Source organism: Ambystoma mexicanum, chromosome 1q (genome assembly GCF_040938575.1).
Source record: "Ambystoma mexicanum isolate Mex_15411 chromosome 1q, UKY_AmexF1_1, whole genome shotgun sequence".
Classification (NCBI taxonomy): Eukaryota; Metazoa; Chordata; class Amphibia; order Caudata; family Ambystomatidae; genus Ambystoma; species Ambystoma mexicanum.
This window is the reverse complement of record NC_090922.1, coordinates 1,036,476,713-1,036,494,461: the sequence shown is the minus strand read 5'-3', so window position 1 is coordinate 1,036,494,461 and position 17,749 is coordinate 1,036,476,713. Positions and strand designations below refer to the sequence as shown.

At 42.9% G+C, this 17,749-nt stretch overlaps 1 protein-coding gene across 1 annotated transcript in view; it reads right to left on the bottom strand.

The window, feature by feature from the left end:
• Positions 1-846: 846 nt before the first annotated feature.
• The window catches only part of LOC138540915 (vitellogenin-A2-like), a 74,953-nt gene continuing 58,050 nt past the window's right edge, over positions 847-17,749 (bottom strand). Inside the window, exons 25-35 of the mRNA XM_069641717.1 lie at positions 12,611-12,706; positions 10,315-10,527; positions 10,029-10,171; positions 7,570-7,708; positions 6,681-6,816; positions 6,385-6,571; positions 4,232-4,320; positions 3,510-3,607; positions 3,263-3,422; positions 2,237-2,398; positions 847-1,170 (exon numbers count right to left, since the gene is read on the bottom strand). Coding sequence (XP_069497818.1) covers positions 1,055-1,170; positions 2,237-2,398; positions 3,263-3,422; positions 3,510-3,607; positions 4,232-4,320; positions 6,385-6,571; positions 6,681-6,816; positions 7,570-7,708; positions 10,029-10,171; positions 10,315-10,527; positions 12,611-12,706 — 1,539 coding nt within the window. The 3' untranslated portion in view covers positions 847-1,054. The remainder of the gene's footprint in view (positions 1,171-2,236; positions 2,399-3,262; positions 3,423-3,509; positions 3,608-4,231; positions 4,321-6,384; positions 6,572-6,680; positions 6,817-7,569; positions 7,709-10,028; positions 10,172-10,314; positions 10,528-12,610; positions 12,707-17,749) is intronic.

Genomic DNA, 17,749 nt, shown 5'->3' with positions numbered 1-17,749 from the left:
TGTATCTCCTCTTATCCCAGCTTTGAGGAATATTCCCAGTTTGTTCATGCAAGGGAATGTCTACCGCTGTACCTTCAGACATTCCCCTGCCCCAATATACATATGAATTATATGCGTTTCAGGTTAAATCAATTGCCTGTCATTGCGAAAATTAGGCATTGGAGCATCCTGAATATCTCGGTTGATTTGCATGCACCTGAGAGTAAATGCAGGTTTTGTGGCGTAACTGATTGTTCTGAAACCTTGAAACGCTTCGTTGTTGTTTGCACGTATTTTGATAAGGAACATACCAAGCTATTCAAGGACAATATCACTGGTAGTTCAGAGGTGTCCAGGAACCTGTTTTGGTGTTGTTGCATGCGGGGCAGTGCTATTTCTTTGGTCCTAGCTCTGAATCTCTTTCTTACTTTTCTCAGTTCTGAATTGGATAAGAAAAACCTAGAACTGAGTACTTTAAATTGATTCTATTCTGTTGAACAAACTGTATTGAATGGATTGTATTCTAACTATTGTAACATAATATGTGATTTCTGCAATTTGTTACTTTTCATACTTTTATGGAAATATCTTTTCTGTTTTTATGGAAAATAGTATTTTTCCTTTTGTTTCTTTTAAAAATTTCTTTTTTTTCCTTCTTTTTTCTTCTCTGCTTTTCCTTTAATGAATTTATGTTGTGTAAGGTTTCTTGTAAACTACATATGCAACAATTTAAAAAAAAACAAATAGATCTATTTCTTGACAGTTTTCTCGATATATAGGACTAGTATTACAATAAATATGTCCAGGTGCTGCCTGGAGCTGATGTGCTATATTCAATATGCAGTATAAATGATTTTTTTCAACTCATATTTTTTGAATGCAAAGGTTTATTAGTAGTTCATATATGTACACAAGTGCATAGTTCTATTTCCGTAGTTTAGAACATAAACTACGTTTGAAATATGAATCTCCACATTTCGATTATATAAATAGTTGGAGACATTTAAATTAGCATGCCACTTATTAACACTAGTCTTCTGCCAAGAAGAGCAGCCTCTTCCTGTCTGGAGGTGCTTCACGCTGTGCACTGCTGAGCTTCACAGGAGCACGCGGTGTGCGCCTCGATGGTGTCCACGAGGTCCTCAGACTTGTCCATCTTGAGCTGTCCCTCAGCCAAGTCGAGAGTCGAGTCTGCAAAACAGAATCATGGGATTGTCACCAGGGAGGGGGCACAATTCGCATCTTGGATTGAATCATGAAGCTGGCACTACGAGGACTCACATTTCTCATCACATATGTCCCTTTGCTATTTTGCTTAAAAAGAAAGAGAGTGTCATTGGGTTGGTGGCTTTGTATCCTTGGCCACAAGCGCATTTCAGTGGAAGAGGATTGGCCACGGCCTGTGCGAGGTGGGACTTTACTTGTGCCCAATCCCTTACTTGGCAGTGACAAAATTGGGACAGTAAAGTGGAAGTTACATTCCAGAGAGTATGCAGTTATTGGGAATGCTGCTGGGAGTGTATTAACACTGGCCATTTATTGACAATTCTGTGCCTCATCACATTACCATCGGATCTTCTGGAAGATAATTTGCGGGCACAGAGTTTATTTACAAAGGTGCCCTGCTCATTTCTCAGAGGAAGTGTGCATTATTTCTGGATTTGTGCCCCTATACTATTATAGGATCCCGGCACCCTGATGGGTCTTGGGTGCACATTTCTCCTTGATGGTCGCTTCATGGTAAAATAAAACATGTCTGTTCTTTTGTTTGAGGAAAAGGAATGCAACTGGCACAGCAGTGGTTTAGGGCATAGTAATGCAACTGGGGCAGCAGCATGCCCTCATTTATAAAAAATGCACCAAAGGGTCTGAAAGTATCCTTCTTTGCATTGCACATCCCCCTGCCTTTTCCTAACAGGTGAATGCAGATGCCAGCTTTTTCATGCATTCATTCCACAGTGCATCCCACATGTGACTAGGGCCGGGCTTCTGAAACATGTGATAATGCCTGTTCAATCTCTGATTTAAATAACATCACACCAGAGTAAGCATTACAAATGTAGGATGCACACAGTTACAGGCCTTTGGTGAATCAGGCACATCTTTTGTTAGCACAAGTTAAGTTGATGTTCCAGTGCATCCCCTCCCGAAACCTTTCACTCGCCACCAAAAAGAAAAGTACAATTCTCAGGGGGGGGAGGGGAGCACCACACATGAAATCGTCTCAGGCTTCTATGCATACTCGCTGCTATCTTACCAGCTGGCAGGCAGTGGAAGCCAATGGCCACTGGGGTAGTTCTGGTGGCCGAGCATCCTTTCACACAGCGCAAAACTGGAGTGCGTGAGTAGCATTTCGACTCCTCTCCGTCAATGCGAATGGGTTTCTCAAGTTTCACATGAGTGCGTTGAAGTTTACATGCTGCAACAACACAAAGCACAAGTTTGCAAGCATTTCTAAGTCAGGATGGTCTTAAAGGGCAGGCTTCAATGTGCTGTTATATTGCTCAATTCTTCTGCCATTCCAACCAGGGCACACACCATACTATATGCAAGTAATGTAACTGTTTAGGGTAAATGTATATGTAAATTCTCCTTGACGCACAAAGCCCTCAATAACGCTGCTCCCAGTTATCTGATGGACAAAATAAAAATAGAAATCTCTAGCAGGCCTACAAGAACTCCCAATTCCAACTGTTTGGTAATTCCAAGATTTAAACTTGCTAAAATTGGTGGCACAAGCTTCCCTGTGCTAGCCGCTAAATGGTGGAATGCTCTGCCACATAACTTGAGATCAGACCTACCTTTCCCATACTTTAGAACAAATCTTATCAATCACCTCATTGACAACAACTTGTAAGGTATTGAAAGACATTTAATTTGTGTTATGTTATTTATCTGAATGTATATATGTATCATCAAAGATATATCACTACTGTAAATTCTTGCATATAACCGACCGACTCGCTCCTTATCATTTCCTCAACCGTCCTTAGACGCGCGACTAAATCTGTATAATCTGTAACATTGTAATCTTATGTAACATTGTAATTCGTTGTAACACTGTAATTCTATGTAACATTGTAAGCCTCGTATATTCTTTTCACTGCGCCCCGTTACCTTTGGGTCTGACGCGCAATACAAATAAATAAACAAACAAACAGCAAATTAACTTGTAACCATATTCTTAAGCGAAGCACCCAGATGCCCCAGGGCTTGGTGCGCTATACAAGTGTACTCATAAATAAATAAATAAAATAAAATAAATATGAATGCCTAGTATTACCTCCAGAGCAAGACTCTCCTGGAAGAATCCAGGAGTGGCCAAAGCTCTCCTTATCTTTAGCCACAAGTCCATCGGGCATCTGGTATTCCTGCTCTCTCTCATCGTCGTGATGGCCGCAAATTCCACAATTCTTGCCCTTCATCCAAAAGGCTTGTTCAACCTTGTTGAGACAATGTTACAGTCATTTATGCGGCACAGGTGCAATATCATTCATGCAAAACAAGTCTGGCAAGGAGGGAAAGAATACCTGGCAGGTGATTCCATCAAAGTAGAGGTTCGCGATGCCGAAGTCTTGTGCAGTCAGGGACAGCCCGTTTCCTTGCTTTTCAATTGTTACAAATGGTTCTGTGAGGAGGGATTCAAAGTATGTGTCTTTCAATAGTAGAGGTAGACAACAAACAGATTCCTTTCTATCGATTTTACATATAGTGCTTCATGCTGGTTTATTTATGCCCTTAAGCGCTTTAATTAATATATTATTCTCTGATTTTATGGTGCTCAATTCATTCACCTTGGAAGGATCAGATCCTGAATCAGCTCTGCGGGGATTCATTCATGTGACTCCATAATGCACACATATCTCTGAAGTGAGCACATAACTCACCAAGCTATCGTGCCCAGTTAGACTATTTAAGAAAATCCAGTGCTAGACTGGGTCAGCATCCACTACATAAAAGATAAAGCCCCACTACCCAAACCTCAACCACAAAACTATATGTACATTCATGAGGAGGTCCATTAAGAATGAAGTCTTGATATGATATATGATATGATATGGCATTTGTAACACGCCTATACACAAGTGTTTCAAGGCGCGTGATTACCTGATTGCCAAATTGTGAATATTTAGGTGTGCCATCACACCTTCCATATATTAATGTTAGATCCTGATTCCCACATCTTCCCTGCAGTTTTATTTCACTTGATATGGACAGACTTCAAAGTTACAATGCTGTTTAATGTTCTTACCCGAGTGGGACTTATAGGGAAGACTGTCCACTTGAATGCCATTGATGTCCAGTATGGTGAGTCCATTGGAAGGGTGCATGTCAATGTCACTATAAGGAAACAACACAACTGTTCAGGAGTCCATTTTGTCTTGACGTTGAGTTACATATTAGCTAGTCCTGTTGCCAGACTGCTTATAATACGAAGGAAATTAAATGCAATGCAAGACACTGTTTGCTATTACAATGATATGATATGTTATTTATAATGCACTGAATACCCAGAGGTTTCTAGGTGCGGACCCTGGTATCGAACCTGCGTTGCTCTGTGTCGTCTTGCTTACAAGGCGAGCACGTTGCCCCTGAGCTTTCCTCCCGAGACTATGCATTTTCTAATCCAAGAGCTGGTTGATCTCTGTTGCCAATGCCCTGAGATACACACTGCGACTTCACAATAGAGCGAATTCTTGACAAACATGTCTTCCTGTGCATTTCCAAAACAATTAGACTAAGACTGTTGTCGAATGTAAAATAGAACTTGCCATGGTCTGTGGTGTGCCTTGAATAGAGTAGATGCCAGCTTTTGAGAAGGGGCTTTAGGGTCACCAGTGCAGCTAGCTCACAACTCCCCCACTACCTCTACTGGCCACCAAGCCCCGCCCCTTTGGAACATGGAATATGAACAATCTTCAGATAGCATCACACGCGCTCAAGAAGGGGGGGTTGATGTCTTCCCTACTTAATCAGATTCAAGCCAATTCATGATGTCTTTCGTTGTGACTGCCATTCTCTTCTGCCAGTCTAGAGTGGTGATGCGATAAAAAAGGGATGCGTTTGTCCACTCCCTATACATCCAATAGCAGAAACATTGGAATAATAGCTATAAGTGACCCTTACTTTAGATATCTCTTTCATTGAAACCATTGACAGGATTCTGGTCGTGACTCCCCAAAAGATGTATCCAATGAAATATATTTCAAACGGAATTTGAACCCGCATTACAGTGCCACGATGGCTAAGGGCTGATGTGCGCTTTATAAATGCTAATAAATACATAAATACGCATGCCCGTGTTTGACTCCTCAATGCAACTTTAAAAGGTTGATAATGTAATACTGTAACCGTCGTATTTCCTTTTCGCCACTACCAGCATATTTTAAATGAAATATGAATTGCTTGAGTGCTAATGTGGCTCCTTTGCCAGTCAATTTAAATCTTACACACCGGAGTTAGGAGAGAAGCAGGCCCACAACAAAGCATGCTGTTCTCGCTCCTCACAAGACCCCCAGCACTGTAAGGTTTAAGCGGGTATTGAATATGTATGCCTGCATGGCAGAACCACCGGCTGCTACACATTGTACCACTATTGGCGCCATGCAATAAAGAGGTATATTGGCCATCAAATATGTGTTTGCGGGTATTTTGAGTAATGTCGTCATTGTCACTAAGACATTGAATACTTGCAATTGCTGAGGTGTATTTTGGAGGTTTGTTTATTTGTGTAAAGTGTTGAAGGCTATGGGGGTCATTAAGACTGCGGCGCAAAGGGATACCGGGCACCGGTAATGACACCGGTGCCGGTAATCTCTTTGCGCCCTATTCCGAGGTCCCTTTGCGGGTCCTTCCCTTAACACCTGGTTTTAGCAGCTGTTAAGGACGGGACCCGCAAAGGAATGCCGGGGTCAATAACGGTACTGCAATTGGCGGTACTGTTATTGCCGCCTTCCCCCTTCCCATAGAGCCCTATGGGGGCTCAAATGGGAATGGGGAATGGCTTTTAAAATGGGGCTTACCGGTCCCGCAAAGCTCGGAATGGACCGGTAAGTCCCCATACTGCCATGTCGGTGGCGGTACCGGTATTGGTGCTAGTCATGCGCTAATTGCGCCATGACTATCACCAACCTCGGAATGAGGGCCTATGACATAGTATTTATATGATTATATCATTATTGTCAGCTCTCTCTGTTGGGCATGTTTACCATGGTAAATGGTGTTCAACCTATACACCCACATTTTCCTCCAAAGTATCTACCTAAAACCTGACCCAACTGAAACACTACTACTTAGAAGTAAGTGCATTGTTAGAGCATGGGCTTGCAAAGGACTACACAACTCTGCCCTGCTAGGTGTGGATGTGCTGATATAGGAGCCAGTGATGGGATGAGAGCTACTCACTAGCTGCCGAGTTTAATGTTGATGGCTTTATGATCAGGTGACTCTTCCGCTGTCTTCATCATCACCAGAAACTTCAGCTCAGGGCTGCAGTCTTGGGCCAGGACGTGGTAGCAGTTTCCAGGCATCGAGTAGTTAAATTTGACATCATTGAAGGTGGTGATTCTATTATGCGCAGCAGTGCAGCGACCTAACAGAAAATAATATTTAGCACATGAAAAATAACTGCAAAACTGCCTGCTTGTATCAAGTCCCTAAAAGGATTATTTTTCCATTGGGATACATTTTTGATTCTTCACCTTTGAGAGAGTCCATGAGCATTGCTGGTGCTTCAGAAAAGATGTTCCATCCGGGAGCCTGAACGTCTGAGCTCTGCACAGGTCGACCAGCTGGGATCGCAAATGGGAGCTGCGTGGAACTGCAGTATAGCGTGAGCTGCAAAAGACACCGCACAGCCATGTTAGATGGAACGGAAACATCACGCTCTTCTTGATCTAGCTCAATTACATTCCACAGTGACAAGTGCACTCAATGACCCCCTTCTCTTATCCATGTCCCCATATGCATTTCTACCACCAAAGGTCCAGGTCTAGTTATCATGGACATGGGCCCAATGTAGACAAGTCTCAGTGCTGCAAGACCATTGCAGTTGCATTTGGCACAGCACAAATAGCTATTGACGTAGACAAATCTTGGAGTCAGGACACTAGTATGCAGCATCATGTAAAGAGCACATATACGGAATCTCCCACCCCATTCACAGCCCGCAGATACGCCTACATCTAGGTACTTCCAACTCTCATAGTGGCACTTGGAATGGACTCTGTTGGACTAGTTTCGTCTGCTCCACAATTAGGGATGTGAGGAACCCAATTCCAGAGTTTCGAACGCCATTGCACTGGTTATAGCATCCACTACTCCCCTACCAACCTACCTAGGCACAATGTTGCCTCAGTGACAACCGTACAGCAGCAGTCAGAGCACCCCTCCAGCCCCGTCCTTTAGCCTCCTAGCCAAGACGTACAGGCAGTACCCCCCACAAGATCAGTCATCCAGAAATAAGACTCTGATCTGTAGGATACCCCAGCTATAAAGCATCTGCGTCATTTTTGGACAAGCATTTTGGACAGCTGTAAAGTCATTTCACTTTTTGATAAGACATCCAATCCTATGCCTCGTGTAATTTACCTCGGGTATTTGGAGAACTGTGTCAAATGTTCTGGAGGAGCTCAGAGAAAGAATGATCTTGGCCTGCCGGGAAGGATTCTTTTGATGTTTTTCATTAAATCCCATTACGTATGCCGCTCCAGGAATAAACTGAGACACCCTGAAAACAAGAGAAAACATGAAACAATTAAACAATTACTGCAGACATTTACCAAGTCCTAGGTAACAGCAAAAAACAATTAAATGGAGAACAACTACTTCAAACATGAATCAACTGGAAGGGATCAGAACACATGAAGCAAAAGGAAATCAACAGCAAACACAGAGAAGAACTAGAAAACAACAGCAATCATGACCAATGGGAAGACAATGAATTACATGAATTAGCTGGAAAATAATGGACAACATGAAAGAACCCGGAAACAACAGCAGAACTGAAACAAAGAATCAACTAAAAGACACCACCAGTCAAGAGTCAACCAAGGAACAATCTCAAATATAAATCATACAATTCCCTTTCGATGACATGTTGACTGAGATCTATACATGATTTGCTAAGAAATGATATTGTGTCAAACGCTGTGTGTGATTGATTGTGATAAGCTCTTATTCATTCCTTTTGTATGTTCTTTGGATTACCCATATTATAAAATCCCCTGATACACCCAGTTAGTGAAATTCTGTAATGCACTGTTTCCTGTGGTAATCACAATCTTTTTATTTGAGGTTAGCGAGCCATTTATTGATTCAATTTATAATTGCTGCCTGCAGGAACGTATACAAATCAAGAGTGGCCTTAGGAAAACTAGAGCCACCAATGGATATTTCCTGCAAACCAAAACCTCTGGGTGTACATGCTACATGTTTCCTTCGATGCAACATTGGGGTGGGAAGTGATCTAGTCAGTTTATTCACATTGTAATCCATGCTTCCAGGAAATTAGGGTTTAGATGAATCAGTGAGAAATTAATCTGACTGCAACATTGGATTGTGGATCCAAATAAAAGCTGATCACTCCAGCCATCTGAACAAGATGTAGAAAGATGACTTTCTCCACTGTGAAGGACAGTGAAGACACATGGCACCAGATATCACTGTGTAAACTCCAACTACATATCTAAAAGTACAATTTTCCTATATTTACTTACATTTTCTAACTTAACTACTGATATTACATATATACTTATCTTATTCTGTGTTAAGGGTTCATTTGCTGTAGCGACATAGGACACCAGTGACACTGCCAAGGTGATTCTGTCCCGCAATGCATACGAGTGCGCATCATCTGCCCAGAGTAATTATTGCCAGATGGGAGGGTTGAGAGAAGGGCCACCATCCTTAAGACCCATGGATCAGAAATTCCAGACTTAGAATCCGTAAGGAAAACCCAATCTAAGGTAGAGGACAATGTGCTATGTGCTTTCTCCTGTGGGAAGCGAAGTGGTCTTCTATTCCAGCTGTGGAAGGTATCAGGGAACACCACAGGGTTGGCCGTAAAACACATGTCCCCTGCCTCCAGTCTCTACCCTTTTAAAATAAGGTACTTTCTTGAAGTGTGTGAGTGGATCTCAATTTGCCAGCAGGGATATATCGCTTGAATAGCTGCTTAACAGAGAAAGGATTCTTCTCCAACATAGAGTTGTTCATAGCACGAACAGTCTTAAATTCACTAATTGGAAAATCATACAAAGCTGTAGAGATGCGTCCAGTGCACCTTATCCCCATTTTCAGCCCTTCTGTTCTGCTTTGGATCTATTTGAACAAAGCAGTGAGCTTCTGAGGCATCTCGATGTAGCGGTCATTTCAATACTTTAAGCAAAGACATTACACGCTAGTGATCCTGGGGATCCCAATGCAAGCGGTAACCGGCCACTCAGAAGCAGCACCGGTGGTCCCTTTGACAATCACTTGGGCAAAGCTGGATTTTGCGGGTGCAGGAATCAAACTTCCACCTAAGAAGGAGTAATTTCCAGTAAGTCCCAAGACCATCTGTCAACAATGAAGGAATCTTCCGTAAAGTGTGCGATGGAGACACATATACAGGAGGAACACGTCACTACCTATTATTATCAGTAATATGTATTTTTCTATTTGGTGTTACATTGGAAATTAAAGTTTAAAAGTTGGTGGACAAAAAGTAAGAGAAGTTGAGAAATAGTTTGGAAAAGCATTGGCTCCTTGGTCTTGCCTTGGCACCTGGTGTGGAGACTGACTTGTTTGCCGCACTGGCGAGCCTTTTGCCTTTAAAATCCTACAAAGAGGGGTGTTGTGCCAATCAGATGAATTATCATTCTGCTGAAGCTGTAATATTTTGTATCGGCCACAACTAGTCATTAATTTTACCTAACTGAGGAAATTGTTCCATGCCATTTTTTGAGAGGTTTTTCAACTGATCACCCCACGGACATTCCTTTTCATTCTCTATAGCCACAAGGCAATGTGAACAAAGGTCAGTTATAAATACATAAATAATATCTCACCACTTCTCTGCAGCTCTGAGTTTAGACGGGATTCTTGGCCACTCCAACTTTACCCTCAATGCTGGTTGTGTGCCAAAGTGGCCAATTTCAGCCTTTGCTGTTACTTTGTAATCCTGGCAATTGCGCCCCCATTTCAGAGATGCCTGAAACAGATAGAAATGGTTGACACAAAAAGTATTATGGACATTATAATTTAGTTGAAAATGACTGCACTGACACTATGATGTTTCAAATGAAAGGGGAGCTCAATGTGCTCCTCATTTGTTGCGATTTCTTTCTGCCTCACCTGAGCCTCATGAGAGTTGACGACGACAGCATTAGCGCAGGCTCGCCACCTACTGGCACCAGTGACTTCCACCAGGTAGGCCTGGATCTGGGGTTTGGAGGCGTGGTAGTCAGTGTATACGATCACCTGGTACCCTTGCTTCTTATTGTCATTTCTCACAGCTTGGGCAGTAATTGCCAACACTGGGGGCTTGTTGTCTCCCAAAAAGTTTGGCTGGAGTAAGTAAAAAAAAAGAAATATAAAAAAACATGAATTATGTCATCATAAACAGAAAGAAAACAAATCTGGTATAATTTGAAATCAGCGATATATGCCCCATTCGGCTTTGTCAAGGTGGTGGGTTCCATTTACTGCTGGAGCGATATGCTCAGGTGAGAAAGACTAATGAATGTAATCTTCCTCTGCAGGTGGTTTACCACTCTAGTATTCGAGTACCACCAACAAACCTGAGGAGTGCAGGAGGCTAGGCCCCATCTGATGAATGACAACTGCAGGAGGTTGCTTAAGTCACATTCGTTATAGGGTTGAGGCTGCATACATTCATGACCCCTCCTGGCTGGCAATACTCTGACTGTCTGATGGATGGAAGCAGTGCCTCTGTCCCCCTGCCTACGGAAGTGGAGACAGCAGCGTATAACCACATGCAGCTGGTACTCGGAGGACTCATCACTGGCATCAGCAAGCTTTACTAAGAGCATATAGCGGAAGGTAAATCCTTCCCTTTACCACAGCGGAATTAATGCTCACAGTAAAGCCATCACATTTCAATGGACTCCTATGGACCCCAAAAATGAAAATGAACACCGCTTTATCACCGCTGGTAATGTGGCAGTAAATCCACCATACCAAGTGGCAGTAACAGGAGGTTTCCTCACAGGCACTGAAGTATCATTTTTATAAAAGAGTGTTTAGAAGAATACACAAATCTCTGCAGCCATTCTTAAGTTGTTGTATATGTACATACTGGGCGTGTAGACAGCTGAGCTTCATTGAGTTTAAGTGCCACGTGTGAACACCATGAAGGTCTGCATGGATGTATCTTGCGAAGGTATGCCCTTGTTTAAAGATATGCTCTCAGTCAATTGTTCTTACAGAAATACATCTTTTTATACCACCATAAGGACCAAACGTAACAGAACATTGTATAATTTCAAGACATTTTAATATTATAGTTAAACATTTTATGTTAAGAAAAATGTCAATTGATGACTGCAGAGAGACATACAAAAAGGTATACAAAAGGAATGCAACCAAATCACATTAAGTCCAATGTAATTCATATCACATTCACTCTACCTAATCAATTACTTTTTCTGATTTCAACTTGTGTCAATTGTTCACAAATATTTATTAACTTTACATTGTATCAGGTATGTTTTGAGTTATTTGTTATTCTAACAACTGATAGAACTGCACGTTTCGCCCTCTTCAATGCCCAATTTCTTTCTTTAGCATACATGTCTTCCTAAGGACTAGACAAAACAACTCTAAAAATTAATTATGATGTTTCGTCCTTTGATTCATTTTCTATTTCATGCAGTGTTCTCCATGTTTCAATATTCAATGAGCAAATCACAGTCGCTTTTGAAGTTTCATATCAATTCCTCCATTTCTAGATGTTCGATTACATGCTAGCCATAATGATCTACTCCTAATCATACGTTTTATAGCAATACTTAGTGAACATTCCTTCATTGTGTTCTTTAACATGCTTAAATGTAATCAATGAGTAGGCTTTCCACACCGCTTGTAATACTTACAACTCTGATCTCCAATTTTTCTTTTATATCCAAAAGAGACTTTTCTCCTCATATGAATGGAAGATGACTTTTGTTATGGGTGTAATGTGTGCTGATTCTATATCCTGTATATCTCTCTGTGGCCGCCAATTGATATTTTTCTTAACAATGCATTTTGTACTATAATATTAAAATGTCTTAAAACTATGCAATGTTCCATTTAGCTTTTTCCTTGTGGTGCTATATATGCATTTATTTGCGTAAGGACAATTGACTGAGAGCACACGTTTGTATAAAATATAGTTGATTCCCCAGCTATTGTCGATTAGTGAAAACACACTATTGTATAAACATTGTTTAAAGATGTAGTGTAGTGTAGCACAACATTGTTGTCATGTTAGGAACTCAAAAACAGGATTGCCCAAAAAAGGCATATGAGGAGATGTGTGTTGATAAGAAGCAACGAACATGTTATGTCACCATCTGTAAACTCATTAGTTGCTCCACACTTAGTAACACTTGGTCTCTCAATCATGCAGCATAAATGGCATGCCTACCTTTTGTGGTGATCTGCGCACTGCCGAACCACTGCTGCTGCTGGAGGAGCTGGATTTGGAGGAGGAGCTGCTGCTGGAAGCTCTCCTGTCGGGATTCTGTAACATTTAAAGCATGTCAATAAACGTAGACCAGAGGGAAGTACCACATACAGAAATAACAGTAGTACTGAGGCCTGGCCTCCTTTGTGACCCTCCTTATGAGTATTGCAGAAATGGTCAAACACGTGGGATTTCAAATACTTGTTTTTAGAATGCTGACTACAGTAATTATCAGTTGGGATTGCATGCGATATTTACTGCATGGGTTCATTATAGGTTATTCACCCTATACAATCATCATGCCTTATTCGTACAGTGACCTCTGCTTCCAGTAGCAGAGGGCATGGTAAGCTAGCATGGATGTGCTCATCGTAATGTGGCTCACGCCAATGTATTACTTCCAATCCATTTTGGGCAAGTGGAAGATAATTCCTGTTGACTTTTGTTGAACAATGCACTCAATTCACGTGATAGAATATGACGGTCCACATATGAACAGGAATAGCATTTGTATGCAAGAAACCCTAAAAGGCCTGTGGGATAGTAATCAATTGTATTTTAAAACGACTGAGGCTTTCACTTCCTCATTGATACAGTAAACAAATATAATACAGTTACGACAATCAGAACTAGACATGCTGCTTCTTTATTTATTTATTGTTCGCTTGTTAGGTGCTTATGCAGCAAGTCAATTCTGTTTCAAAGCGCCCACAGGGTAACAGGAAGGGGAAATGGAAATGAGACACATTGAAATACATAAAAAATATGAAATACAGTGGAGTGGAAAAAAGGACAAACCTACTATGCCTTGTGGGTATTCAGAACGTGCAAGTGCAGAAAGGAGAGGGGAAGTGTTGGTAGGTGCTGGGGTCCCCATGCTCGTGGGTGAGCAACAGATAAAGTGCAAGGTATGGTAAGTGCGAGCCTCCGCGACGGAGGGTGTGCCAAGGCAAGTGCTGAGGATAGACAGAAGCTGGGGCGGTTCAGTGTGGGAGGTCAGGGCCCTAAGGATGCATAAGGGCCCTGGACAGCAATCAAAGCAACTGTGAAATTAGCAGAGGAGAAAAGGGGTATGAGGCGGTAAAGAGGAAAGTCTTGAGGAGCTTCCGGAATTTAAGAAAATCCTGCTCAAGACACAGAGGGAGGGGGAGGCTGTTCCATAGAAGGGAGCCAGCTGAGGAAAGCAATCGACCTCCTGTCCTCTGTTTAGAGAAACACTTTACACACAAAGAGTTGGTGCCAGAGGAATGTGAGGTCTGGAGGGAGAATATTTAGTAAAAGAGAGCTGCAGATAGTGTGATCCAGCCCCAGGCAGCCTTGTGGACGATACAGAGGGATTTGAATTGAATCCGTGAAGCGACTGAGCACTGCTTATTATTACCCACAGTGTATGGTGCTCATTTATCGACCTCAGAAGGAGGAAAGGCTGAGTTTGGCACTGCCTGGATTCAAACCTGCATTAGCAGACTCTGTACAGATGTCAAAGCGAGCACTCTACTCGATGTGCTATCAGACATTGGAAGTGCACCAGACCTGGATAGCAGATAGGCAGTCAGGGATGATGGAGGGTGCAAGGGGGTCAGCAGGACGTTTTAAAAAGAGTTGTATGCTGTCTGCATAACACTGAAAGTTGGGGGAGAAAGAGGAAATGAGGAGTGCCAGCTAAGTAAGGTAGATGTTAAAGAGCCAAGGTGAGAGTGTAGAACCCTGGGGGACACCACAGCTGGAAAAGGAAGTAGGAGAGGAGAAGGTGCCCAGGTTGAGTTTGGAAGAGCAGTCAGTTATCTTATATATACTGATTTGCTCAATTACAATACAAAATGGCATTTTGGGAGATAGTGTATGTTGCAGTGCACAAGTGACCAGGGCGTTTGAATTACTCATATGGACACTGGATGTGCCTGCAACATTTCTGTTGTAAAATAGATGTTATCTTCTTCTGATGTAACCCAGACCACTGCCAACACTGCGCCAACAGGGCATGCTGGTTTATTGTACACGATTCTCGTAAAGTCTACTCATTTGCAGCCAGTCTCCACCCTCCTGTTACCTTCCTTGACTGACAAGAAGACTGGTCTCACCTCCATGTCACTTCTTGTCTGTTTCCGGGCACAGGAAGTGATCTCCCTTTACAGGGAGACAGACTTCTCTGAATGTCTGTGTATTTGCGGCATGTGCATCTCCCGCCCCACATCAATGTTTCATTTACAATCTTTTAATGGATTTATAAAAAGCAGAACTTGATTCAGACTTTTTAAGTGAATGAATGATCACACGTTGCTTTCTAGAGATTCTAATGAGCCGTGAGACAAAAATAGATTTGTCATCACTAATCCTTGATGGATGGATTATTATTCTTGTAAGGGTATTGATTGAGTGCCAAGCAAGCTTCGGGAAGCAACATAGTGCATTGCAATCATGGGGAAAGGAACACAGTGGAGGAATCAGAGAAAGAGGAAGCAGGGATGGATGAGGTTTCTGGTTTCAAACTGGTACATAGTTTCCTTGTTTTGCGTATTTTCGTTTAAAAACAATGCCAATTTCTAGAAGTACTCAATGACTCTCCACCTTGATAGATGCTGTTTATTCCTATCGTTACTCGAGTGCAACAGACCAAGGGAACCATGATGGAGATGTTTTTGATCACTGGGGCTCACCATATTGTGTCCAGAGCTGGTTGGATAGGCTTCCTTAATGTTATGTTCTGCATTGGACCCTGCGTCTCCACTTGTCCCCCTTGACCTCACTTTGTGGGTGCTTCCTCTTTGGGAGGCACTTGGACACAAAGAAGAATGGACGCTTTCATTTCCTGTGCTATGAGGATTTAGTTGAAGTAATAACCCTTTTCAATGGGCCAAGGCGACTGTAGGCTGCTAACTGCAAAGTATATGTAACTCTACTTCCGGGCAGAAAACATACTTGTCTGTGGGCCCCATGTCATTGCTAGCTAAATCTCGCTTTTCTTCTAGCAACCCTTTGCATTCTGGGGCAGGGAGAATTCTTTTACTAAACGGGTGCATTTGCAACTCCCATTTTACATTATAATTAAAACAGTACTTGGTGAAAGGAGAATCTCAAGTCATTCTGGAAGATTTGCACATACAAATAATGAACCGTAGGAGGAAACACGATAAATCGATTTGAAAATCATGCACTTTTCAGTTCCACAAACAGTTCAATGATAATCGCCGACATTTCCTTCCAATACAAACAATCCATCCTTATGTCCAAAACAGCCATGTACAACGAGAGAATCTCCAAAGCTGCCTCCAGTTCCCATGAACTCTTCTCCCTCCTCAAAGAACTAGAGACCACCATCTCACCCCCTCTCTCTTTCCCCAAAGACAATGCCTGGTGCAGTAGCATCCAAGACACCGTCACAGGCAAAATTGCACAGCTACAAGGTCAAAAAGTTGGCCCTCCCAGCCCCCTCACCGACATCGCCCCCTACCTACAACCATCCCTCCATCACTTCCTTCCACTTCCACTTCCCACCGGTCAGCACCATCTACCTTGCCAACATCATCAAAGGCCTCAAGCCTTCCCGTTGCAAGGGAGACGCCTGCACAGCCCCACTGGTTACGGAATGTGCAGAGCCTCTCCCCCTCATTGCTACCATTATCAACACCTTCTTCACCTCCTGCATGGTCCCAGTCTTGCTCAAAGAATCTTGGATCACCCCTCTACTAAAAAAAACTCACTTGATACAGCAACCCCACCAACTATCGCTCAATCACCACGGCCCTCTTACTCTTAAAAATCATGGGCAGTGTTGCTTACCTACAGATTGAAGCATTCCTGGAACACCACCATGTCCGAGGCATCCGACAATCTGGCTTCCGCCCCAAACACGGAACGGAAACAGCCCTCCTCAACCGCAAGAACCAGCTAGATGCAGCCAATGACCAAGGCTCCCTCTCACTCCACTTACTGATCGATCTCTCAGCCACATTCAACCTCGTGGACCACGAAATCCTATGCCAAGCACTATCCACTTCAGCCCACTTCTCCCTGGACACAACTAAGTGGATCTCCTCCTTCCTAGCCAACAGATCCTCCTAGTCTTTGCTGGGGAGGCTCCCGCCACCCCCACACAATCCTCTTGCAGTGTACCTCAAGGATCCTGCGTTTCACCCATCCTTTAAAACGTGCACGTCAAACCCTTATTCAACCACCTTGATATCCTCTGCATTTCCAACACCAATTACGCCGATGATACACAAATACTTATCCCCCTTACTGGTGATCACCCCACGGACTCCCTCCTTATAAACACCATCTATGAAACCATCCAGTCCTGGATGGCCGCACAAAGCCTCTGCCTAAACAATGACAAAACCAAGCTCCTCATCACTGGCCCCCTGCCTGCTTGGCCAAACTCCACAAGGCATATACAATCTTCACCATTGACAGCCACAAGACACCGGTTGCCTTCTCTGTCAAACCCTTGAGTTATACCTGAACTCCTCACTTACCATGACCCACCAGGTTAACCATATCACCTCCTCCTCCGGGTATGCCACTAAACCTATCAATGCCAGCAAACATTTCCTCTCCTCACAGAAACGCCTTGAAATCGGCTGTGCCCTAATAGGATCCAAACTGGATTATTGGGACTCCCTACTTCGGGGCACTTCTGAAAACACTTTCACAAGCTTGAATCAATCCAAAACAATGCCCTCCGGCCTGCACTGGTCATTGGCAGACATGCTCACATATCAGATGCTAGAAAGTCTGTTCACTGGCTTCCGATCAAGGACAGAATTAAATTCAAACCATTATCAATCATACAAACATGCATTGCCAATGAGGCCCCCCAGTACCTCACCAACACCATCAAAAACTGTCTTTGACTAGATCAGTCAGAACAGCCTACAAACACTGTCTTGTCACACCAAGATTCAACAGGAAAAGAGTGGGAGGGGCAAGCTTCTTAGCTCGTGCACCGGCCCTCGGGGGCAAGCCCACTCCCCGCACCTGCGAGATGAACCTTCTTCCTACCACACTTTCAGGAAACATATTAAAACATTTCTCTTCAACTGACACCTTCTCTTCTCTCCTGTGCCCCTCCCGCTTTCCTTCTTCCTCTCTCATATTTCT